This window comes from Ursus maritimus, unplaced genomic scaffold (assembly GCF_017311325.1).
Source record: "Ursus maritimus isolate PB19 unplaced genomic scaffold, ASM1731132v1 scaffold_21, whole genome shotgun sequence".
Taxonomy (NCBI): Eukaryota; Metazoa; Chordata; class Mammalia; order Carnivora; family Ursidae; genus Ursus; species Ursus maritimus.
In genome coordinates this window covers 37,220,120-37,245,161 of record NW_024424564.1, presented here as the reverse complement: position 1 = coordinate 37,245,161, position 25,042 = coordinate 37,220,120, and the positions used below count along the sequence as shown (strand labels likewise).

Genomic DNA, 25,042 nt, shown 5'->3' with positions numbered 1-25,042 from the left:
CAAAAATTATATTTGGGAGGAAACCTAAGTAAGAGTTTACAATGATGACTTCTATGAAGAACTGTGGGATTGGGGGCTAGGGATAAGTTTACCTTTCTGTGTACCTTTACGCATTTTTAAGACACGCGCGCTTAACCCTTAAAAAGATTAGTCTAGGAGAATCCCTTCTTCCCATCATCCAAATATCGCTTCCTTCCACCCAATACAATTTCCTGTCAAGACCGGCACTACTCTCGAGAGCCCTGGAGGGAACAGATCCTCAGTCCTTGTGATCTGAACCAGTTCCTCCGTACTGCCTATCCCAGAAAGGTGGTCAGTGGCTCAGTTAGTGGAAGAAAGGGGTGAAAGACTCTAACGCTGACCCTACAGGCCACTGCGATTCCAAAAACCTCCAGTTAGCGGCCTCAGGTGTAAGGTTGACTAGCATTGGCCGCGCGGGGCTCTTCCTATTATTATTACGTAGTCCTATTTCCTTGTGGGAGAAAGCACCCAGAGAAGGGTGCGCCGCCCCCGCAGGGCGCTTTAGGACCTGCAACTTCTGCGACGCTGCACCCTGTGCTGGCGTCCAGTCTGGCTGCAGCATCGAGGCCCAACTCTAATTCTTCGTTGGCATATTCGCCACTGTTGGGTGTCAGAATTTAAAATGAGAATTCGAATTTCTCTATTTTGGAAGCCCTTTCAGTACAAGAAAACAGAAGCAAGACAGATTTGGGGTCCTTAAATATTTTAATCCTCTGGGTTCCACCTAGCGCGCCGGGAAGTTTCGTCGAAAGCAACGACGCGGACGCTCAGGTCGCCGTTCCTGGCGCGTAGTCGCCGCGGCCCGTCGCTCCCGCCCCCGCCGGGAGTCCGACGTGGAAGTTGCTGGGGAACCGGACTTCCAAGGGATCCGCCTGGGAGCCGGAGCCGCAGCCGGAGGCCAAGGCGAGCAGAGGTGGCGGCGCCGAGGCTCTAATAGGAGTCGCTGCCAAGGACGGGGCCTGTTTCTGACTACCACCGACAAGGGCGGACAGGCGGTTCATCATGGGTGAGGGATCCGAGAAGAGCCCCCGGGCGCGCTGGAGGGGCGGCGGCCAAGGGCTGGGGTCAGGAGGAGGAGAGGGGCCGGCCTGGGAAGCCCACAGTAGCCAGCTTTTCAGGGGCGGGTCGCTGAGGACTTAACTTACCTTGGCTGTTGACCTGTGGGGTGGACCCTGCCTCGAGCTTTCGCCCCGGCTCTCACTCTTGTCCTCTTCATCCCAGAAGGGTCAGGAGGTGGGGACAGCGCGGGCCCGGAGAGCGCTGCGGCTTGGGAACGCGGCCCTGAGCCCTTTCCCCTGACTAGGAAGTTTTCCCTCACCTCCTCAGACCCAGCTCGACTTGGGGGTAGAGTTGGCTTTGAGAAGCTTGGCAGTTTGTCAGTCGCAGGTGCGCTGAGGGTTCTTGCGTGGAAGATGAGATCCAACCCCACAGTGGAAGCTTGATTCTCTCTTCCTGGTCCCTGGGATTGCGTCAGTTTAAAAAATGCAAAGGGAATTGTTGCTCACTATGTTTCATAGCCAACTTGGCATTTGCCTGCTTATCTGTAGCTTTTGATGTAGATGATAGGGTAAGGTAGAGAAGGAAATGGGGAGGGTACTGGTCATTACTGGTCAGTGAGTGAAATTTTAATATCGGTGTTTGGAGTGCTAATTGAGGGCGCTATGTTGTCATCACAAGCACCAGCTATAGCTAGCTTCCCTCCGCGCTGGAACCCAGATGAAGGTGCAGATTTTTAAACTGGTTTACACCTGTCCAAATGATATAAATTCTTTGGATTATTTTAATTCCTCTACCATTTTCCGGGGGATTTACTTCTTGCCCTGGAACATAGTAAGTGCTTTCCTGTCTTTTTCCATAACTCCCTTCAGTTTTTTTTTTTTTCCTTAAAGATTTTATTTTTAAGTAATCTCTACACCCAAGATGGGGCTTGAATTTACAACTGCCAGATCAAGACTCACATCCTGTACAGACTGAGCCAACCAGGTGCCCCAGTTTTTTAAGGTATAAAAGGTACAAAGGATTTTGTCAAGTTACACACTTTCTGTTACACTTTCCCAAGGTTCTCTGGCCCATGTGTCTTCATTTTCCCAGACTTGTGGCTCCTAATTTTGCCATTTCTTTGTCAGATAACCATGTATTGCGTGTGACATCACTTCAGTTGTCAGCTGATTTTCTTATATTATTAATGTAACTTTTTTTAATCTTCTCTAATGGCTTTGGCGGGGAAGGGCCAAAGTGCTTTTTTTCTGGTAGTCATTGAAGAAAAATGTATTTTAAAAAAGAATATGTATTCTTTTTTGGCGCCTGGATGGCTCAGGTGGTTGAGCCTCCCACTCTTTTTTTTTTTTTTTTTTAAGATTTTATTTATTTATTTGACAGAGAGAGACAGCCAGCGAGAGAGGGAACACAAGCAGGGGAAGTGGGAGAGGAAGAAGCAGGCTCCTAGCGGAGGAGCCTGATGTGGGGCTCGATCTCAGAATACTGGGATCACGCCCTGAGCCGAAGGCAGACGCTTAACGACTGCGCCACCCAGGCTCCCCTGAGCCTCCCACTCTTGATTTCTGCTCAGGTCATGATCTCAGGGTAGAGAGATCCAGCCCTGTTGTTGGGTCTGTGCTGGGTGTGGAGCCTGCTTGGGATTCTCTCTCTCTCCCTCCCCCTCTCCCCCCACCACCATGCTTGCGCTCACTCTCTCTTTAAAAAAAAAAAAAACAACTGCTTTCTCTTGTTGTAAAAAGAATAATAAAGACTAAATCACCACCTTCCTTACTCTTAGGGATTTCTTATTTAAATGCAATCCAAATGAAGCAACACCTTAATCTGTTATCAGGAGGCCTTGCTGAGATAAAGTATAATTTTTTAATTTTAGTTTTTACCAGGTTTCTTGAGGTATGAATGACAAAACTGCATGTATTTAAGGGGTACGGTGTGATGTTTTGATATCATACATTGTGAAATGATTACCACAATCAAGCTAATTAATACATCTGTCACTTCACACTGTTAGCTTTTTTATGTGTTTGGTAAGAACACTTTCAGAGCTACTCTCTTAGCACATTTCAAGTGTACAATACATTGATTAATTGTAGTTACCATGCTGTTCATTGTGTCTCCAGAACTTAGTCATTTTATAAGGAAAGTTAGTACCCTTGACTGACATCTCTCCCATTTCCCCCACTCTCCAAGCCTCTGATAACCACCATTCTATCATTCAGTCATTCTGTCATTCATCACCAATCATCGGTAGTTCTGATAATCACCACTCTCTTCACAAGTGCGTTAATATTACACAATACCTTACGTATAGGAAACTTTCTGTAAATATTTCATGATACATTGAATGTAGCTTTATTTTTTTTTTAAGTGAGTTTTCTCTCAAAAATAGGTTTTGTTATTTTGGACTTCTATGTCTCAATTTCTTTTGCAAGTCATATTGCTTACAGAGAAATCTCAGTGTTTGAAGGTAGTTATGATGGTGCTACTGTACAGTAATAATAATTGCTTTTCACATGTGAGGACGTCATTGTCCCACTGTCATTCTGATTTGTCCTTTGGTGTTTATGGGTTGTGAGGAGGCCATGCTAAGGTCTGTATATTCTCATGATTAGAAAGTGAGCTCCAGGGGGCGCCTGGGTGGCTCTGTTGGTTAAGCCCTGTCTTTGGCTCAGGTCATGACTTCAGGTTCCTCAGATCGAGCCCCGCATCAGGCTCCCTGGTCAGTTTCTCCCTCTCCCTCTGCTGCTCCCCTTGCTTGTGCTCTTGCTCTCTCTTCCTCAAATAAATAAATAAAAATCTTTAAAAAATTTTTACATAAAAAAAGAGTTCCACGAGGACAGTGGTTCTGTTTCTCTTATTCTGGAATATATTTTCTTGTGCCTTCCTGAGACAGTATCTAGGACGTGGTGACAGTCAGTAATTATTTGTTTGATGTTGATTAATATATATCATTGGGAGCAAACTTATGCACCTAAGAATTGAGGAGAATATTACAGTATTATTTAATTTTTAGTTTTCAAAGGGCAAGATTAAATGTTTTGTGGACTTAGTTCGCAAACTGATATTGAATGCGTTTTTTCTTTTATTATTTTTTTCAGGTGGCTTTTTCTCAAGTATTTTTTCCAGTCTGTTTGGAACCCGGGAAATGAGGATTTTAATTTTGGGATTAGATGGAGCAGGAAAAACTACAATTTTATACAGATTACAGGTTGGAGAAGTCGTTACTACTATTCCTAGTAAGTGTTGGTATGATAAACTAATTGTAGGGGTTTCGTTTTCCATCTAACTTAACTTTATTACTGATTAAGTAATTCATATAATGTGATTTTAATATAGTAAGGTTTGTAAACTTGTAGTGTGGACATAATATTGAAAGCATTAATTTTCATAAATTTAGAGGCAATTTGTAAACCTCTGTACTGGGTTTTGTTGTTTAGAGCTATTTTTAAAGTTAGTTAGAGTTAAGCTACTTAACTCGTTGAGAGCCAATATCTTTATTGATAAAATGAAGATAATACCAACTGACTTTAAGGGGAAAATAAATGAAGTACGTAAAATACTTCGTAAACCTGTTTAAAGAATTATATAGGTGTTAAGTGGTATTATTGCATCTGAAGTGCTTTTTTCCCCGCCTGTATTTGTAACTATTTTAATTAATATTTGTTTCTCTTAAATAATTGTATTGATTGCTTGTAAAGAACTGAGTGGAAGAGACTGTTGAATTAATCTGGTACCTAAAAATATCAAGAGAAGAAACACATCAACTTTAAATCAGTTGTTGATATCTTAGAAGAATATTCTCAACCAGTCCTATTTGCCTACATGAGAATACTGTTGTTATTTATACTTTTTAAATTTGTTGATGTGAATTTACTTAGAGAAGATTAACATATTTAAACTAAGTGTAAGAGTTCGTAGAGTTTGCTCAAGAGTATTAGATTATGCCTCTAAAATCACTCTGTCACTCAAGGTTATTTCTATAGTTAGTATTTAAATTTCCAGATTAAAAAAAAGTCTAGGTTTTGTGAACGAAGAACTTTTAAAACCCTGTGGCATCTGTTATTTCTTTGTGCCACCTTCAGTAAATTTCAGTTCTCTTGGTTTTTGCTTCTCAAAGTCACCCATCTCTATTGTAGTTAAGTCTTGGCCCCTGCAGTGCACACAGCCCATTGGATTGCATTTCAGTGCATATGCTTTACAGCATACTCTTGTCCTGTGCATATAAACAGTGTTTGTAATCGAGGTAAAGATGGTGATTACACTTCTACCTAATTCTAAGGGAGACATCATGAACTTGCTTTTTAGTTTTTCACCCAGATTTATTACAGCTATTTTTTAGTTGTGATAGGGAATGCTTACCATATACTCATTAGCGTCATTTACCAATATAGACTTAAAATTTTAAACAAAATTAATTGTACAGTTGTAACTATAAGTCATTTTTTACTTTGATTTTTTTAAGCTTCTAAAATCTTAGTGATCAGTTTTTTCAGCATCCTCTCCACCCTTCTGTAGATTCCTTTCAAGGAAAATAGTATCCTGCCTCAGCCATGTGGTGCTAGAGATCCACCTAAAAAGGATGGCAGGGAAAAGAGATGGGACACCTCCCCTTTGGCCATCCAGCCATGACCTTATTTCAGATGAGCTCTTGAGGAAGTCTGCAGAGGGTCTGTGAGATGGGCACACTTCGAGAACCCAGTTTCCATAAAGCGATATACAGCTGTTGCTGAATCCTTACCCACTGAAGTTTAGAATTTAGGCTTTCTTGGTTTTGTTCCCTGTTTACTTGCTGCCTATCAAAATTCCATTTTTGTAATACATCTGCAGCTGTTCTTCCTAAGCATAACCTCTAAACACTTGTACGCCAGGATTGTATTATACAGGGAATTTAACATAGTAGGGTTTCCGTTGAGCTAAAAATTCTATATTGCAGAGGTGACTGGGGATTCTTATATAACGTGAAAATGGTGCTGATCTTGCTAATTGATGGTGTATGTGTGTATAGCACAGCAACTGTTTTGTCTTAAATGGAATAATATTTTAACCAATAATGCGATTCAGTAGTAATTCATTAACTGCTAAAATTGGTTTGGATACTTTGAAGACAGAATGCGTTAGTCTACGTATACTACCGATTTTGATTTCTCTTCTAGCTATTGGATTTAATGTTGAGACGGTAACATACAAGAACCTTAAATTCCAAGTCTGGGATTTAGGAGGACAGACAAGTATCAGGTATGCCACAGAGACCAGATTACTTTGTAGTGTTGAACATTTATTGTTCCTTTTAAGGTTAAGAGCAGTAAACCAAATATGTTTTCTTTTGTAATTTAAATGGGAGCCACCTAGTTTAAAATAAGGTAAAACTGCTTATTCTCTCAATTGAATTAAAATTTAAAAAAATTTAAGGAAGCCAGTTCTTCAGATATCACCTTAATGGAAATTTTTTTCATGAAAATCTCAAGATCTAATTAGTTAAGTAGTTTTTAACTAGAAAGGGTCTTCCGTTTAGTCCTTGTCACTTTGTGAAATGGACTGTTGTGGACTGAAAGTCATTTTTATAAAATCCAACATTTAGGGCTAATGTGAACATAAATGCCCTCTACAGTTTAGGTCTCCTGCCTAGCATTCTGTGCTTGGCATAGCAACTGTGAATGTTTGGTGAATGTCAGTGTTGCTCACTATGGTACCTGCCATCTTAAAGCATAAGTAGTACATTCTCCAGACATCTTGTTGCCTTTTAACTTGTTTTATTTTTTGAACCACTTTTGAATCCCTCTCTAATTTTAGCCATTTCTACTTCGTGAAGTCTTCAGTAGTCAATTTAATGTCTGCTGTATAAAATCATATTAAAAGTTTTTTTAAGAATCCATTCCTTAAGAGTTCCTAGTTAGAGATTTATTAGATGTAACAGTAAGGTTTGTGTGTAACTTTATCTCAGTACAGTTAGTGATTTTATAGATTGATTATAAAGTACTCTCTTAGCTTAAAGTCTGAACTCATTTTGAAACTTCTTGATCCTGTGATTTAATGTTTATCATTCCACCCCCATTACATCTGAAGGATATGATACATACCATCAGAAACAATCATGGCATTTATTCTAACATGGGGGGGTGGCAAGATTGGCATGTAGATCTCCCCACTCCCCATCATTGCCAAGTCCTAGCATATAAATTAACATAGCAGGTTCTTTTTCTTTCAAATAGTAATATATTCTCCCTTTCTGAATTTTCTTTAGGCCATACTGGAGATGTTACTATTCAAACACAGATGCAGTCATTTATGTAGTAGACAGTTGTGACAGAGACCGAATTGGCATTTCCAAATCAGAGTTAGTTGCCATGTTGGAGGTAAGAAAACTTTATTCAAATGTGGGGAAATCTTTTACGTTTGCTTGCTGTTTTCATTGTTACCACATGCAGGAATAATTCAAAGGAAAGCAGGATTTTTCCCTCATGCCTTTAGTATCATTTTCTTTTATACAAATTACTTCCTATTCCAGAAATTCTGTTGGGAAGAGAGATAAAGACCCCCCCCCCAAAAAAAAAATCCAGCCATGTAACTTCCTTTAAACTAGATTCCTTGTTTTCTAGGAAGCTCAGAGCTGAACTCTTAAACTGAAGGAACTATTTTAAGTTACTCCTGTGAAGTGCTTTTTATAAAATCTATTTCTAGTTGTGTAAATTAGTTTATGGAAGCAGATAAGGGTCTAAATAATAAGAAAGCCTATTCTAGAATTTCCGGGTTTCTGGCACACCTCTGGCCCTTGTTTATCTCTTTCAGCTTTTTCATTCTTTATTCTTTCCTGTGTTTACAGTCCTTCAGCCATACTGGCCTTTCTGTTCTTCGGATACACCAAGCGTGTACTGGACGCTTGGCTTAGGGCTTTTTGTACCTGCTCATCTTTCTGCTTGGAATGCTCTCCCTCCAGATCTTCGCATGGCTACCTTCTTGGCATGTTTTCTCTCACGTGTCTGCCTCAGAGAGGAGCCTCTGTTATTTTCTCTTATCCTACCATATTTTTTGTACCACTTACTGTTCCTTTCTATTATTTTAAAATATTTGTTTGCTTATAGATGACTCCCACCCTAAAATGTAAATTGAGTTTACCCTAATATTCCTGATGTGTGGAACAGTGTACAACACTTATTTAAGAACTCAAAACATTGCAGTCACTGAGGTTCATAAGATAATTTATTGGCCAGCTGCATTCAGAGGATGCATTAAATAATCAAACGTTTAAAAAATTTCCAGTCAAATGTACTTATGGTTAAATTAAGTAATAATGAAATTGCCTTTGCTTGAGTAAATTAGATGACTAAGTTTCCTTTTCCTACCAGAACTATGATTGTGAATTAGCCAATAATTGAATGCTTAAATACAAGTTTTCTAGGCCATTTGATTACCTAGGTAGAAGCATTCTTGGAATACTTTGGACTTCTGATTTCTTGACTACTGACTTCTTAATGGCTTCTGAGTTATAAATTGCAGACCTAATAGTTTTAAACTTTTGCTTAATTTTTTTCAGTGTAGCATCATATTTATAAGAGCTTCTTAGACTAAATTCAAGTATAAAGAATTTTAAGGGACTGTTTAACTGCTTTCAGTATAATGGATTTTTAAAATAAAAGCTTCAGTCAGATATAATTCAAATGGTATGGATTTTTATCCTAAAAAGTACGTGTAAAAGAAATGGGCTGTTAGTTTACAGTTCTCGAGTTGTGCTGGATTGTTATTTGTGATATTAGGATTGGACTTGTACAATTGTATGCGAAAGAACTAAAAATTGTATTCATTCTTTAGGAAGTAATTTTTAATTGATTCAGTCAATAAATATATCTATTTTATTTAGGAAGAAGAGCTGAGAAAAGCCATTTTAGTGGTGTTTGCAAATAAGCAGGACATGGAACAGGCCATGACTCCCTCAGAGATGGCAAATTCACTTGGGTTACCTGCATTGAAGGACCGAAAATGGCAGATATTCAAAACTTCAGCAACCAAAGGCACTGGCCTTGATGAGGCAATGGAATGGTTAAGTATATTTCCAGAAGCCATCTGTGCATTTGTTTGTGTGTGCAGCTGTTTGCACACGTGTGATTTCCTTTTAGTCTTAAGGATGAAATTCAGATTACTTAGCAGCTTATCATATTAAGTTCCTCCAGCCTCTTCTTCCACTGGTCTTCATATGCATCAGGCTGTTACTTCTGCCACACCTACCTGATGATAGTTAGATAAGCCAGCCCTCTGCCATTTTTTTTTAACTTTTCCTTCCTCACCACATTCTCCAATCCTTCAGGACTTAGGTTAAGACTGTCTTCTCAAAAACCTTGCCTTGCATGTCTCCATGCCCACTGCCTTACCACACATATAGTTGGATGTCCTTGTCACAGACCAGTGATACAGTAGTTATACTGCCCTGTAATTGATTTGTGCATCTACTTATTAGATTTTAAGCTCCAGGAGGACTGGGACTAGTTTTAACCTCTGAGTTATCCACATCTGCCCGTGCTGCAGTAATTACAGCCCAGAAAGAAGATACTTGGTCTTTTTGATTATTCATTCAGAGCATAGACAAAAGTGAAAGCTAAAAGGCCTTCATGGAAATTGGGTCCTTAACGCCATTCTCTAGTGTAATTGTCTTAGCCTTCATCATTTAAAGTGCTTTGGAATCCACTTTCAGTATAAAACTTAAATGATCATGCCTTATACCTGAAAGTTTGAAGTTAATATTATGAAACTGTTCATCTCTTCACAGGTTAGTTGAAACATTAAAGAGCAGACAGTAATTCAATCACTTCTACCCCTATGAAATGAAGACTACATCACATATCCCTTTGGAAACAGTTAAGTGTGCTTCATGCTACTAAATATTAAAACTGTGTGATCGTTGGCATATACTGAACTGACTGCAATATTTGTAATAAATATAAAAAATAAGTATTTGGTTGGAAGGTAACTCACCCATGATTGAACCAACTGAATGTCTGTTCTGTGTAATGTAAAATCCTTCCTTGCTTTCTTGTGTTAAGTATATATTCTATTTGTATGGAATTCTTATTCAAATAGAGTCCTATTAAAGAATGTACTCTTATTGAGGAAAAACCCTCCTATTTTTGAATTAATGGTTGCAGCTTGTTTGTATAAACACTAATAAATATCTTAACTCAGATTTTTTTCCCCTAAAATGAATTAAGTTCTTCCAAAGATTAGACTCCGTAGAGTAGAAACAGAGTGTGGGTAATACAGTCTTCATTTGCTTAATGACCACTTTATTTAAGCTGTTTTGTTTAAAAGCTTTTGGGTATAGGCATGAAGCTGAAAAATTATTTTGGTGGCTAACCTCATTGACGTCTGTAATTGTCATTTTATAGTACTTTATGGTTGCCAAAAAATTTTTACATATATACAGGAGCCCTGTGATGTAGGTAGGAGAGGTTGTAATGTCTTTATTTTATGGACATGGACCCGAGGTTCTGATAAGTTGGCTTGCTCAGGGTCACCTGCTAGCGAGGCTGGAACAGGGCTCAAAGTAAGATTTCAGTGTCAAGCTTATCCCATAAACTATATCATAAATTCCTGAAAATGTCAACACTGGCAACACAGACAACCTTAATTGCTTAAATAAAATTATGCTAATTGAAATAGGTACAGTACATTAAAAATAATTTCTATAAATTTGTCTATACTAGTAGAGGTAGTAAAAACAGTCATAAATGGTTATATTTGATGGAATCTACAACATATTAAAGGAAATTTAAAAAAATCTATTTTAAGAAGCATTGTAAGAGATGTCTTTACTGTCTTTCATTTCTTTTATCTGTAATTGGACATGTAAATTTGGTGTAAAGTCAAAACATTACTGGTTGTACAGGGAGAAATTGAGCATTCTTGGTTTTAAAAAGTACACTTACTGCTAGGGTATCAAAACAATTATGAACACAAAGGAACTTTTCAAACTACCCAGTTTACCACAGGATTGGCTACCGTGGTGACAGAATATGGTCCCTTGTATTTACTTAAACTGGGGGGAATCTTTAAGTTGGACAACCAGCATTTAAAAACCTTGATGCCCCTCATTGGTGTCCTTGGGAACAGTAGTGGTCCATTCCCTGTCCTGCTACTGCCTTTCCAGAGGCTTCTAGCCTCTTTCCTTCATACTTTTAGTCATTTAGATCAAATGAATGTGGCTTTCTCTTTTCACCTGCGGGACTTTACTCTTTTTACCCATTCCCCAGCACCCATTCTTAATTTGGTCTCTGAAGTCTTTTTTGGAGACCTTCTTCCAGGCCCAAGTGTTCTCAGTGCTGCACCTAATATTATTGAGCCTGTAATTAACATCATGTCATAGTTTCCAAATCACTCCTGATGGACAGACATTTTCATATAAATATCCTCAGAATCCAGTGTGGTGCCTGGCACATGATGGCACCTTAGAGTATGTGCATGGTTGAAATAGTAGGTTATATGTTTGCCAACTAGGAAAATAGTACTTCTTCAGCTTATCCTTGGGTTCCCTTCTGGTCAGTGGCTGGGTGTGTACCTAAGCAGCTAAATGCCCCCCCCACCCCAGCACTTTAGGAACACTGTGAGAAGTGTGGGGAAGAGAAGCCCCGGCAGGCCATTGCTGCCCAGCACATAGCTCTTGCCATCTTGAATACTGAGCACACACGAAGTAGTAGCAAACACACCAGCACTTGAATGCTTGTGATCTCCGTTTTATCACAAGGACTAGAATGGGGTAAATAGAGCATACACTAATTTTAACGTGGTATAAATTATGAGGTCCTTGTCTAGCAGAAAACAACTATATAGGTAAGTTATAGGAGTTTGAATGATATTTATAAAAATCTGAATATTTGGAGAACCCTGAAAATGGGAAAAGCACCAAACTTAAAATCTGAACACGAGTTCTAGGCACAAATGGACATTCCTTCAGTTTGTTTGTTTTCCGTAAAATAAGAAACTTGGACAAATCATATCAATGGTTTCTTTTAGCTCTAATACTCTGTCTTATAACTCTAGTTGGTAACTGTGCTGTGTCATGTGGTCACATTTAAAAAACAGTGGTGGAATTTTGTTATTAAAATACTTGAGATGCACTTTAAGTTGTGGAAATATAAGCTCCTTGAGGGTAGGGACCATACCTTATTTATTGTTAGTATCTCTTGCATCTAGTGTGGTGCACTGGGCATATACGCACTCAATAAATATTTACTAAATTGTGCCCAATATTCCTGAGATATTTGTTCCGATTTTTGCTTTAATGTAAACTTCTGATTTTTTATTTTAAATATTTTTATAAAAGCAGTACATGTACTTTAAATCACTTAGAATTAATTACAGTCAGCCTTCTGTGATGCCCCATGTTTATGCTTTTGGCACATTACAGACCCCTTGGAAGTATGAGAATTCCTGTTTGAGACAAACTCCATCAAAACACAGATGCTGAAGTTCAAGAATGTTTGAACATTTGATTTCTATGCCATATGCTATATTCTGACTCCATAACTAGAAATTATAAAAAGCACAGGCTTTCAATCCTGGGTGTGAATCCTGATTACGCCACCTGCAGCCTGTGTTACCCTTAGGTGTAACGTATTTAATCTGAGTCTCAGTTTCTTCACCTGTAAAGTAAGAACCAGTTTTAGGCAGCTCTCGGGAATAGTATGAGGACTAAACAAAATGTTAGCAAAGTGCCTGGCATATAGGATGTGTTCTTCTTCCCCCCTCCCTTCCAAATATATTGAGCACTAAAGAATATTGCTTCCACATCAGGTATAGATTGAGACAAAGACACCATGTAGGTGAACAAGGTAACACCAAATTGTTTTCCAGAGTGGTTTATAAGAGTTCTCTTTGCTTCACCATGCTTGCCAGCATTTGGCATTGTCAACCTTATCAACCTAAAGGGTTCAAAATGGAATTTCATTCTGATGTTAATTTGTATTTTTTTAATTATTGATGTTGAACACAGGAGTGATTCAAAATATTTAATAACCAGACATAGCTGATGTAGGAGGACCCCTACTAGTCCAGGTGGTAATCCTGTAATTTCTGGTGTGGGGAGATCGGGAATCTAGGGACTCACATAGCCAGGGTGGCGCTTGTGTCTCTCAAGGTAGTGACTACTTACCAACTAGTACATAAGTACTTGAATGTTTAAGAACCGGTATAGCCACATCAGGTAAGTATTAATGTTTAAGGGCCATGTATTTTTCTTCTCTGCAATGCCTGTTTCTCCCTTCTGACACTTTCTCTACTGGACTGTCTTTGTTGATTCATAGTTTATTCATTACATAACCTGGGTACTACATTCATTATCTGCATATGCTACATACCGAATCCCAGTTGTGTCTGCACAAGCAGAAAAATTTTAATTTTCATGTAGAATTTATCACATGTTCACTATAGATGGCACTTCTTGTGACTTAGTTTTGATAATCTGACAGGGAAAACTCCTCACCCTGTTACCCTTTTTAAGAGCATCATGGCTATTTCCAGCTTATTTTCCATATAAATTCTAGAATCCACTTGTTAGGATAATATGAAGGCCCATACAGATGGGCCTTTAACCAATGAGATCCAACTTGGGAAGAACTAGTATCTTACGATAACCTGTCCATGAACACGGTTATTTCTCCATTTGTGCAGATTTCTTTTAATGCCTTTCGATAAAGTTTTATAATTTTCTCCATAAAAGTATTGCAGATCACTTGTTTTATTCCTAACTTCTACATTCTGTCTTGCTATTTTAAAACATGTCTTAAAAAAAACCATATTATCACTAGTGTCACATTTTTTAGACAGTGAAGATACAGTAATATTATGAAAATGTTTTAATTTAAAAAAATATGAGCATGATTATCTTAAACTGTGTAATATACAATCTGTGCCAGTTTAACTTAAATAATAAAGCCTGCTGTGATTTCAGACCAGCAGATATACTGAGAAGTTCATGCTTTGGGGTAAACCGAGATACTTTATCAGCAGAGGGAACACATTACTCCACCATTGCTAAGTCTTTCAGGCTGTGGCTCTTTTGTCTCTTGGTCTTATAGCCCGGACGCAGGAACTCTATCTTTCTCTTCTTGGCTTCACTTTTATTTTTGTGTTTCTTCAGCTTTTTCTTGGCAGCAATATCAGGATTAGTTACGAACTGGAAAAAAAAAAAATAGAAATTTTATATTACTTTTAAAGTAAATGTTAAACCAATAAAAAAAATCCAATGCAGAAATGGGCCGTTTTGTTCACCTTTAAATATCACACATGCAACACATTCCCATTAAAGAGAATCTGGAGCCCCCAAACTGTAAAGTCCCCACTTCTCAAACACAGCCAGTTCCTCTTTCCTCCCTGGGTAAGTGTGACACACGCATGCACACACCCCTGGTTAAAAATATTAAGTCTAATGAACACATCATATTTTCAAACAGCAAACGTACCTCTAAAGCCTTCCTCTTTTTCCGGAGTGCCCTTTTCTCATTAGCCTGTTTCTGTACTGAGGCAAAGGCCAAGGAGAAGCTCTCAAGTCCAACCAGCTTTTTGAGTAATTCTATGATTTCCTGGGATAGATTCTTCAGCAGAGGATCTAATCACATACAGAGTAATAATCAGAGATAGTCACGTAGGAAAGGATACATTTGAACATCTATAAAATCAACAACATGCAAAATTTGAACTCCTGTGGCATTATCACTTTTATTACTTGAACATTAAACACCAATCTAAATCCAGCCTTTACATTTCTGAGATGGGAGAACAGAAGTGTTGGGCATGACACTCCCAGCCACCACTCCTCTGGGATGCACCAAGAAGTCACAGACCATGAAGCCCACTTTCCACTGGAATCCTGGCTCAGAAGACACTAATTTGAGAACCTGACAAAAACATTTTGGGTTACTTTATTAACCTGCTCAACTCTGCAGACAGGGGAAAGGTAAGTATGTCTCTAGGCCCTAATTCATGGGTCATAGATGTTTAGCTCTGGCCATAACCTTTTTTCGAGAGGGGATCAAAGTCTCTGAGAACCTAACAAAAATCTTTGCTTTCCTACCCTTCCCTGCCTTCTGTCTCCCAAATGCAAATAATTCAGATTTTTGTATTCAAGTTCAGGAGCTGTTCTAGATTACAAATTTCTTGAAGATGGAGAATAGGGTCTTTTCTGCCATTGAACCCCCAGTGCCTGGGGCTCAATATTAGGGGCTCAATAAATGTTGGGTGATGAGAACCAAAGCAGACCTGGCCTTGACCTCTGCTTTTTCCTCTGAGAGGGAGGAAACTTTCTCAAGGTTGCTAAGACTAAAATAGCTCCTGCTTTGACATTCACTTTGTTTTATTTTAAAACTTAATACCCACTTTACCTCCTCTCTTTCCAGTTCCCAGTTTCCTCTTTTCCTATTATCAAAAGAAACCATTTAGGATTGGTGAGGAAAATGTACCAAATGCCCAGACAGGAAAAATGAAAAATAAGAAAAGTAAAAATATTTTAAAAATATTTCACACTTTCAGGGCACCTGGGTGGCTCAGTTGGTTAAGCTGCTGCCTTAAGTGTCTGCCTTCCGCGCAGGTCATGATCTCAGGGTCCTGGAATCAAGCCCTACATGGGGCTTTGTGCTCAGTGGGGAGTCTGCTGCTCCCTCTGTCCCTCATCCCTGCTCATGCTCTCTCAAATAAAATCTTTTTAAAAAATATTTCACACTTTTACCTTACAAGTCACAATAAGAGAATATCATGACATTTTATTGTTCATTATTGTCCATAGCACCATGAAGTTGAGAACCACTTCAAGTTATAGATTTCTTTGAATATTTAACCTGTGCTTAGGAGTAAAACATTTTTTAGGAGAGAAACATTCACTCTTCAACATAAGAAAGCACATAGTAGGCAGTCAAGTATAACAAACATGCCTTATTTGTTTGGTACCAACTGTTTTGATGCCTAACAAGTTTTCTTAAACTCTGGCAGTGAGAGAGGGAGGACAGAAAGGAAGAAGGAAGCATTCAGGAGAGAAGTGAAGATCCCTAAGGTGCAAGTATTCAGAAGACGGGCTGCAGTTACCCTGGTCCGAGTAGGTGCTGTTCAGTTCTCGGAACAAAGGAGCTATGATCACTGGGAGATACGGCTTCACCTTGTCTATTCCAAGATCCATTGCTACAGCTCCGAGAAATTTAAAGATGCACGTTCTCTGAAAGTACAGATCATTGTTCATATGAAGTATGTTTCTTACTGCAGCCATACAAACAGTTAACTTAGGAAACACGGTCTCTTTGGGGCAGCTATTATTGCTGCAGTTTTGGGTTAAAAAGTTCCTAGAGACTTGGGAGGATTACTAATACCACTAAAATGCTTTTTAAATGTATTTTTAAAAATGACTACTTAGTCATTCTATACATTCATCGCACCTTTAAGGGGTTTCTAGGTGAATAGGCAGCCTCCAGTTTTGCGATCCGGGACAACTTCTGGATCAACCACAGCAGTGTGGCTGGCCTGCTGCGTTCTTCCTGTGCCTCGTTCTCTTCTTTGTCAGAGTCCATCTTCTCATCTGCATAGGACTTGTGTTTTTTTACTTCCTCTCTGGCCACACCATCTTGTAAAGCTTCTTGTTCTTCCATGTCTTCCTTTATCTCACCTTGCTTATCCTCAGATTCGGGTTCCAGTAAATATAAGACTTTGGCTACAAATAACAAATTCTTAACGACCTTCAAGGGGGAGGGGAGAGAAAGGGAGGAATTGGGACTTTGATTTTGAAATAAATATAGTTTAGTAAAAAACAGGTATCCTACAATTAGAAAAAAAAACATAACTGGGTTTTGTACTATTAAACTGATGATTGTTCCATATTTTGATAATCTTCGGTTCTACTTTATAGTATATCCAAACCCATTTTCATGTAACTCATCTAGTTGGCCTGCTTTAACCCTTCAAGGTCACAAAGAATACTAAAGAAACAATTTCATTCCCGACTATCCATTTACATTTTTAAGAGAGCTTTCATCTCTCCTCCATTAAATCTCTTCATAGAAATAACAGTTTCCATTTATTGAGCACTGCCTTTATACACAGCATTCTCATTCAACTCTAATCCCATCTGATCCAATTAAACAGCCCAGGGACCAATTTTATACTTATAATAATGGACCCATATATTGAGCCCCTAACTCTGATATCCATGAAATCTCTGACATAGATATTTCACACTAATGATGCGAAGGAGGAAGCCAAGTGGTTTTGGGTTCCTTTACCTTCCGTGATGCTCTTTTGGAGGTGCTTTGTGTCAAAAGTTTCCCCCAAATGAAGGACTCAGAACTCCACACACTGTCCAAACCTAGCCCAGCCATCAAGAATTCATGTCAAGATTAGAATTTCCCTCTGGAACACTGGTCTTCCTGAAGACAGTCACAGTTTTGGATGCCTTTTCCCCTTGTGGCAGCCACTTTACCCTAAGATTACGGCGAACTAAATTCTGTAATTTCTTTCATCCTGGATCAGTATTAGTAAATTCCTTCCTGTCCCAAATTTCTATGGTTGTATCTGTCAACCTCTGTTAAGACTGGGATTGTGTCAGACCCTACCTGCTACTGCCCTGGCAGGAATTCTCTGGTCTCACTTTGCTATCCACTGAATAGCTTTCCATTCTTTCTCTGGCCCTGCCATATAATGAAGCATGCTATATTTTCATGAAAAAGTGATGGAAGTATCAGGGTTTATGGCATGCTACTTGAGATCACTCTTTGGATACAACGTTCAGTTTCCAGCGTCCCATCACTTAATCTACACTGCTGCTCCATCTTGTCCATTATGACAAGAGTCATGATCACGTGTCTTGCTTATATCCAGATACCACATCTGTGTCGTCATATACCAACCCAACGGCTTTATCAAAGATTTTTAATAAAGGTAACAGTGACCCTATTCAAAAGTAATTTACATTTGTTGCATATTTATAAATGCTTTCCTATCTACATTTTACTTACGTTACATTTTATATGACAATCCATAAAACTTTTTAGTGACTTATGTGCCTTCTGTTAAGGATATACAATTCTCAGACCACACTGTACCATGACCATTACTTTCTCTTCAGCTTCCAGGGGTATGGAAAGGAAATTCAGTAATAGTTTATTACAGGAACAATCACAATCAATCCAGTCAACCAATGCCCTTCAAAGCTTTGGTCACAGTGTGAAATAGATCTTAAAACTGAACATGAAAAGATTAATAAATAGCCTCCCACTGCATCATTTTTATTGGGAATTTCAAATGGAGCCAAGAATAACCCCAACATGAATCCCAGAGCTGATGAGATCTATGCGATAATTGAACATGTATTTCAGTGTATGTCTATTTAATTCCCTAAGCATTCAAATAGGAAAACAAACACAAATACCAAATGTAAGCCTATTCCTAGACTTGGTAGACTAAATCCCTTCTATTAAACCAGAAGGATGACAATACTTACCTGCTCTCCTAGAGATTGATCTAAGTATTTGGAATGCAATTGATGGCAAGAGGCTAGGGAGATACTTTTCATCTGTGAAAAGAAAATGGACATTGGCAGATATAATGGAGGGTATTTCTCATTGTTTTTAAAAACTCCAACTAACTAACCATAATACAACTGTGGTGCTAGATTTTGCTTGAATGACCTGTATAGGTCTGGAGAGGGAAGGTCCATGACCAGAAATTGTGTCACTGTTTCCTTCTACCTGCCCCAAGCACTTCAGCCCCCAAAAATGGGATACTTTCAAGCTCTGGGGAGATATAATCCCTCAGATTATTAGTAGAAAACTTGACAACATTCCAATATTTTTTTCCTTCTTTCCTTCCCTTCCATCTTCTACTTGTTCAGTATTTATGGAGTTCCCACTATGAGTCATGCATTCTTTTAGGCCCTAGGAAATCAGAGATGGATATAACACAGTCTGTAATATTTTATGAACATGATCTCATTCAGGAGGCAGGACTGATGGTATTGATCTCATTTAAAAAATATTTTCCCATGTTGATAAAGAATTTGAGGGTGGAAAAAAAAAAGAATTTGAACAAATAATAGAGGATGAATATGCTAAATAAGCAGAAGTCTGACTGGGCTGATAGTCTATAATGTATTTCGGAAAACTCTGGCCTCGAGGTTGACCTGTCTGTAGTTCCTACTGCTCCTATACAATCACACGTGCGACGAGTCAGCTGGTAAAGAGCTGCTCCCAAGGGCCAACCCCAGGACAGTCGCAGGAAGCAGAACGAACATCTCACGGAGATCACAAGGAAGAAAAAGGTTTTAGGGAAACCTTACCTTTTGTTCAAGATCATTTGTTAGGAACCTTATTGCTACAGGTACTGAGAGTTTCTTTTTAGCTTTTTTGGCCTTCTGTCTTCTAATAAGTTCCTCTGGTTGGCAAGAGGCAAAGAGTAATCCAAAAATCTGGGCTGCAGTGAGCCACACCCAGCTGTGTGGATGTCTCAGGTGACAGTGCACATAACCTAAGGGAACCAAAATGCATTTTCAGAGGTCTCAACTTTCCTGACTCTTTGGTGGTAAATATGATTAGTGTAGGCATTCATTATCTATTATGTGCTTGGATTTAGGAACCAAAGATGGACAAAATAGTCCCTGCTTCCCAGAAGCTCTCAAGGAGCTAGGGAGAAGTGAGGTGGTGAAACACTGGAAACAACTAGAAAACCAACTCTAACATGGTGAATGACAAAAGAGGTATAAGTAAGCCTAGAAACAGAATTAGTTTCAGGTTCAGGGGAGATAAGGTGGCTGTAACATTTACAATTTCTAAATTAAGTTTGTTTCTAATAATTCTTGAAATCAGTGGAAAGTTATTTCTTGAGGCTTTCTGTGTGCCAGGCACAGGGCTAAGTGTGTTACATATAGTATCTTGTTTAGACCTCACAACAGTTCTGTGACATGAGACCTGTCAGTTCCATTTTACAGATGAAGAAAGGTTTCAGACGGGCTAGCTGAGGTGCCAAACTGTAAAAGGCAAAACCAGGCCTGGGTCCAGCTTCATCTGGCCCCAAAGCCTATACTCCTGTTACACGGCCACTGTGAAAAGCCTTGTGGGTTTTAGGGAACAGGAGTAAAATTCTGGATGAGCCATGTCATAGCTGAGTTTTAGTCTGTGCTGGTTTATTTCATAAACAGGGTTTTACTTTTGTTCTCTGTGTACTCTATTTTGTAACAATCTGGCCATGCCTCAGTGAAGTCATACCAGAGTGGGCCATATAGTAACTTAGTAACTGTATGATTTCTCATAGGCCCATGAGTTCTCTTAAAACAGGTGGGTAACTTAAAGCATTCATTCCCATGTCTATTTCCTACAGAATAATCAAAATTGAGTATGTTAAATTAAAAATTCTAGGATCTTACTTTTCATTTGAAGAGTGATATATAATAACTTGAATGTCCCATAGAAGTTAAATGGTTTACAAAATTATGGCACATTTGCATGGTGGACTATTTATAGCTATTTTAAAAAACCATGTACTAAGTATGTTTTGGTACAATAATATTCTTATTTAGGTACAAACAAGATAATGAAATGTATTACTTGTGAAGTCAAAAGTATATATTACTTTTCTTAGAAGCATTTTCACTGTAATCATAATTTGAAACGGCCTTTAAAATCTTTTTCTCATGGACTTTTTCCCTGACATCATATACTTTTAAGGATTCATATTCTAATTTCCCAAATCTTTTTTCAATAATTCTATCACAACTAATGTGTTTGTTTTTAGATTTAAATAAAAAGGCAACACTTACTCCAGATTTTATTCAACGTCTCAGAGGGCTTGGTAAACTGAATAATATTACATTCCTTGATGAGTTTACTAATCAATGTAAGAAAACTAAACAGAAGGCGATCTGCAGCTTTTTCTTCCGTCTCTTCCATGATCTAAAAACAGGATGGATGTAAATCAATTAAGACAAGTTCAAAGTCTCTGACGCATGTTTTTACTCCAGCATGTAAATCTGTACCAGGGTTTCTCAACATCAACTGACATTTTGGGTCAGATAATTCTCTGTTGTGGGGAGCTGCCCTGTGCACTCTGGAATGATCCACAGCATTCCTGGCCTCTGCCCACTAGATGCTAGAAGCACCCTGCACCCTCCAGTTGTGACAAACAGAAAAATGTCTCCAGATGTTGCTAAATGTCCACAGCGGGTGGTGGTGGACTGGCAAAATCACCCCGCGGGGAGATTTAGATCTTCATATACTATGGAAGATAACTCACTTTAAATCTCATTTAAAAAAAAAGATCCAATTACACAATTCTTTTTTTCCCCCCAACTACACAATTCTTGCTTTCATTAATAAACATTTTTTTGAGCACAAATAATATTTAATCTATTAGCTAAGCCACCTTAAGTAAAACTACAAAAATAAGCAAAAGTTTTATCCTCTGGCAAATTACTTACATCTTCAAAGTTTTGGGGATCAATTTCCTTTTCGATCACAGGAAGAATAGTTCCAAGTCTTCTCTCAAAAGAGACTCCTTCACTTTCCACAAATAAGCCACAGATGAGGGCAGCCAGTTGTCTATTTAAGCTCTACCAAAAATAAACCACCAGAAGACAATGTTAACACAACTTGGGAGGCCATTTCCAAAATCGTAAAATGAAGGTGGGCATGACTCTATCCTCAATATTTCTTTATGATGCCAGAAATCAATAGAATATGTGTCTTTGGTGGCTAACATGAAAAATATGGAGAAATCTTCATACCCAAGAATAACATTTAAAAAAAAATGGAACTCATCATTACCCACGAATACTTTTTTCCCCATTTTAAATAAAAAGAAAATGGTGAGTACCAAATAATGTACAGAACTGTTGAATCAATATGTTGTATATTTGAAACTAATATAACATTGTACGCCAATTATACTTCAAAAATAAAAAATTTTTAATAAAAAAACTGCAATAAATTTCATTCAGTACCCCATCCCCCATTCTGACTTTAAAACTTAAAGCCAGTATTAAGATATGACACATGTTGTTTACATTCCACAAACAAGGGCCACTGATGATGGTGGTAGAGTCAGCAATGAGATACAATCATTGACAAAAATTACATTTCATTAGCTGAATGAGCAAAACTGAAAACAAAGATATTCATCAATGGGGACTGGTTAAGTACATAAATGATACATTCATGTAGCAGTGTAATTGGCTGACAATCACGTAGTGGGACTACATATGTATTCTTATTTAAAGTGAACACAAAAAACTAAGACTTTTCATTGAAATATGACTAACAGCAACCCTAACCTTTTTTGCTCCAAACCAGGTGGTAACCATATCAAAGAGCCAATCTTTTTTCTCAAGGTTGATTTTACTGAGTAAGGATTTGATTGTCATGGATGCCATCTTTTTGCACATGGCAGAGTCATCATTCACCATCATTAGACATAGAGGAATAAAGAACATTCCGCAGTTCTCATGGAGCAGTCCCTAAAAGAAAACAGGCAAATATGAGCACCGTCAGACTGGAATTCTCACAGGTGCCCGTAGGGGAGGACTGTGGCTCCCAGGGCTCAAGGGGAATGCAGCTACAGTTTGTGATTCAAGGTACCTGAGGGAATGTGTCAAAGAGATAGGAGATCATTTCCAAAGCAGACTCTCTCCCGGTCTCATGTTCGTAACTAGGGCAAGAAGATTGGATAGACTTATTAGTATCTTTTAAATTTACCAATAATTGTTTTTTAAAATTTAAACATTGTTTCAAGGTGTTTATTTCTTAAAAAGCGGAAAAAAAGTCCATTTGCCCAATTTTAATGCTTGTCTATATCTGTCATGCTACCATGTAGCTTTAATGAGATTCTTTACCATTCTCAAGTAGACTCGAATGAAAATCAATGCTCAGACTGAATTCAAAAAGCAATCTACAGAACCATCACACGAAGCCATGCAAACTGTTTGATAATCAAGTCAATGATTCCTATGATAACACCTTAGAGAAGGTGCCATTAGGTATAGGTTTTGTCATTTTTAAGACAGCTGCCACATTAAAACAGAGGATACTAACCCTCTGCCCCTGTGTAGTTTATGGCTTAAACTTACTTCAGTTGAGCAAGCATGAATTCCAAGTTTGGTCTCAATTTGTCACCCAGGGGATAGTCAAGAATATATTTCAGAAAAACCTAGGAACAGAAGTCACACAGATGATTATTTGGGTCCTGTCTCTCCAGGATTCCTGCATCCTAACCTGCTTTCTGAGACACCCTGGTAAGTTATAAAGACCTTTCAGATGAGTAATCAAACAGGCAAAGCCTGCCTTCTGAGTCAGCGATGCACTTTCCTTTCTCCTCTGACCACTTACACAGGTCCTGCCCCACATGCCTGATTAAGAGTTCAGTCCTGGCCTAACGCTGGCATGGTTGTTTGGGCTCCAAATCTAAGCTCACATGCAGGAAGCTCCTCTCTTCCATAGGGGGTGTGCTGTGGTGGACTCAGTATGAACTGTGGTTCAACCCTGTATTTTCCCGAATGACAATGGTGATAATATAAATACTGATAATAGTAACTATTTCATTTATTAAATATATTCTATATGCCAAGCACTATACTAAGTGTTTCCTAGTTAACTGTCATCACTCCCTTGGAAGGTAGGGGGTATTAACCCCATTTTACAGATGAAGAGAATGACGTTGGCAGAGACAGGTAAGTTAACTTGCTCAGTTGTCAACGCCAGAATTCTGTGCCTAGTCTATCTGCATCCAAAGGCTCTGTTTTCAAGCCATTATACTAGTCAGCCTCCTTCACCAATAAACTGAAAAGCTAAGGCACATCATTATACTTTTTAAGGCCTGTTTTTTCCCAGCCATAAAATGGGGGTATTACTTCTTCTGAAGGGTAACTACAAATAGAAGTCATGTATGTAAAATTCTGGGCTCACAGCTAGTGCTTAACAAATCATAGTTGGCCCTCCTTCTTCCTAACAACACTCCAGGAGACTTTTACTAGAGACCTGCTTCCTCCCTTTCCAACGTAGCCTCCTCAGCAGCCCACAGCTTCCTTCAACCCGAGTTCGTATTTCCAGTTCAGACCCTTCTACCTCCTGGAGGTGATATGCACTCGTACAATCACGGATGAACAAATGTATAAATACAAATCTGCTCACGTCACTCTCCTCCCTTGATTTCAATAGCTTTCTGCTATTAGAATAAAGCTTTAAGATCTTTAAAAAGACCGTAAGATCTTGCCTGACCTGGCTCCTTCCCTATCTTCGTTTAGCTCCTCCGAAAAGCGAGGCCCTTACCGACCTCGAGGTTTACCTTCTTCAGGCACTGGCTCCCCCCTTCACCTGGAAAGCTAAGCCTTATTCTTCCTTCACATTTTGGCTTACAAGCCAATCCTCAGGGAAGCCCTCCCTGACTCTAATGCTAGGGCAGTCCTCAACCTGATCATATGCTCTTCCATATTTTCTCAACTCTAAGAGGCACAGTTTTTAACACCTCTGAAATTAGGCTATGTCTTAAAATTGATGGCATCCTACCACCATGTCATAGACTTTTTTTTTTCTTTCTTTGAGGTATATAAATAGTGGTGTGTCTTGTAAAAGATGAAATACGACAGCGCCTTCCCCCCTCCTGGCACTTAGGATGGTCTGTAATTAAAGAGCTGTAGAATTTTTGCTTTGTGCCTGTCTACTGTAAAAATGTCATTGATAGGGACTGTAAAAGTTCTGTTGACTGCTTTTCCAGCAGCACCTGGTACAGAGTGATCTGCACATCAGCTGATGACTGACCGATGGATGGCACCTTCAGTGCAGGCTACTCTGCGGAAGGAAAGCATCTTCACCCATCTGAAACATTCCACGTGTCATGGGCTGTACGCCAAGTGCTCTTTGTTAACTGAAAATGCCCCTAAGACAAAGCAGAGCTGCTTCTCACAGCTGGTAAGTAAACGGGTTCCTGAGTCTTAGAATAAAGCAACAACGGGACACAAAATCATCTTCAGAATTCAGCCAATGCTGACATGTCTGTATCTAAAAACCGAACTGAGAAGACCCAA

At 38.8% G+C, this 25,042-nt stretch overlaps 2 protein-coding genes and 1 long non-coding RNA gene across 4 annotated transcripts in view; 2 read left to right on the top strand and 1 right to left on the bottom strand.

Moving 5' to 3' along the window:
- The first annotated feature begins 807 nt into the window (after positions 1-807).
- ARL1 (ADP ribosylation factor like GTPase 1) lies at positions 808-10,787 on the top strand. Its single transcript, XM_008705712.2, has 6 exons — positions 808-1,027; positions 4,116-4,253; positions 6,171-6,252; positions 7,259-7,370; positions 8,873-9,051; positions 9,776-10,787. The coding sequence occupies exons 1-6, from the start codon at positions 1,024-1,026 to the stop codon at positions 9,804-9,806; spliced, it is 546 nt and encodes a 181-aa protein (XP_008703934.1). The 5' UTR covers positions 808-1,023; the 3' UTR covers positions 9,807-10,787.
- A 3,054-nt stretch (positions 10,788-13,841) lies between these two features.
- The window catches only part of UTP20 (UTP20 small subunit processome component), a 91,685-nt gene continuing 80,484 nt past the window's right edge, over positions 13,842-25,042 (bottom strand). The window contains exons 52-62 of the mRNA XM_008705713.2: positions 23,090-23,169; positions 22,602-22,671; positions 22,298-22,480; positions 21,446-21,577; positions 20,789-20,921; positions 19,313-19,500; positions 18,479-18,550; positions 16,422-16,718; positions 16,078-16,204; positions 14,463-14,608; positions 13,842-14,176 (exon numbers count right to left, since the gene is read on the bottom strand). Of these exons, the coding sequence (XP_008703935.2) occupies positions 14,021-14,176; positions 14,463-14,608; positions 16,078-16,204; positions 16,422-16,718; positions 18,479-18,550; positions 19,313-19,500; positions 20,789-20,921; positions 21,446-21,577; positions 22,298-22,480; positions 22,602-22,671; positions 23,090-23,169 (1,584 nt within the window). The 3' untranslated portion in view covers positions 13,842-14,020. The remainder of the gene's footprint in view (positions 14,177-14,462; positions 14,609-16,077; positions 16,205-16,421; positions 16,719-18,478; positions 18,551-19,312; positions 19,501-20,788; positions 20,922-21,445; positions 21,578-22,297; positions 22,481-22,601; positions 22,672-23,089; positions 23,170-25,042) is intronic.
- Positions 23,221-25,042, top strand: part of LOC103676507 — a 46,391-nt gene continuing 44,569 nt past the window's right edge. For both annotated transcript variants that reach the window (XR_572154.2, XR_572152.2), the window contains exon 1: positions 23,221-24,926. This is a non-coding gene — a long non-coding RNA (uncharacterized LOC103676507). The remainder of the gene's footprint in view (positions 24,927-25,042) is intronic.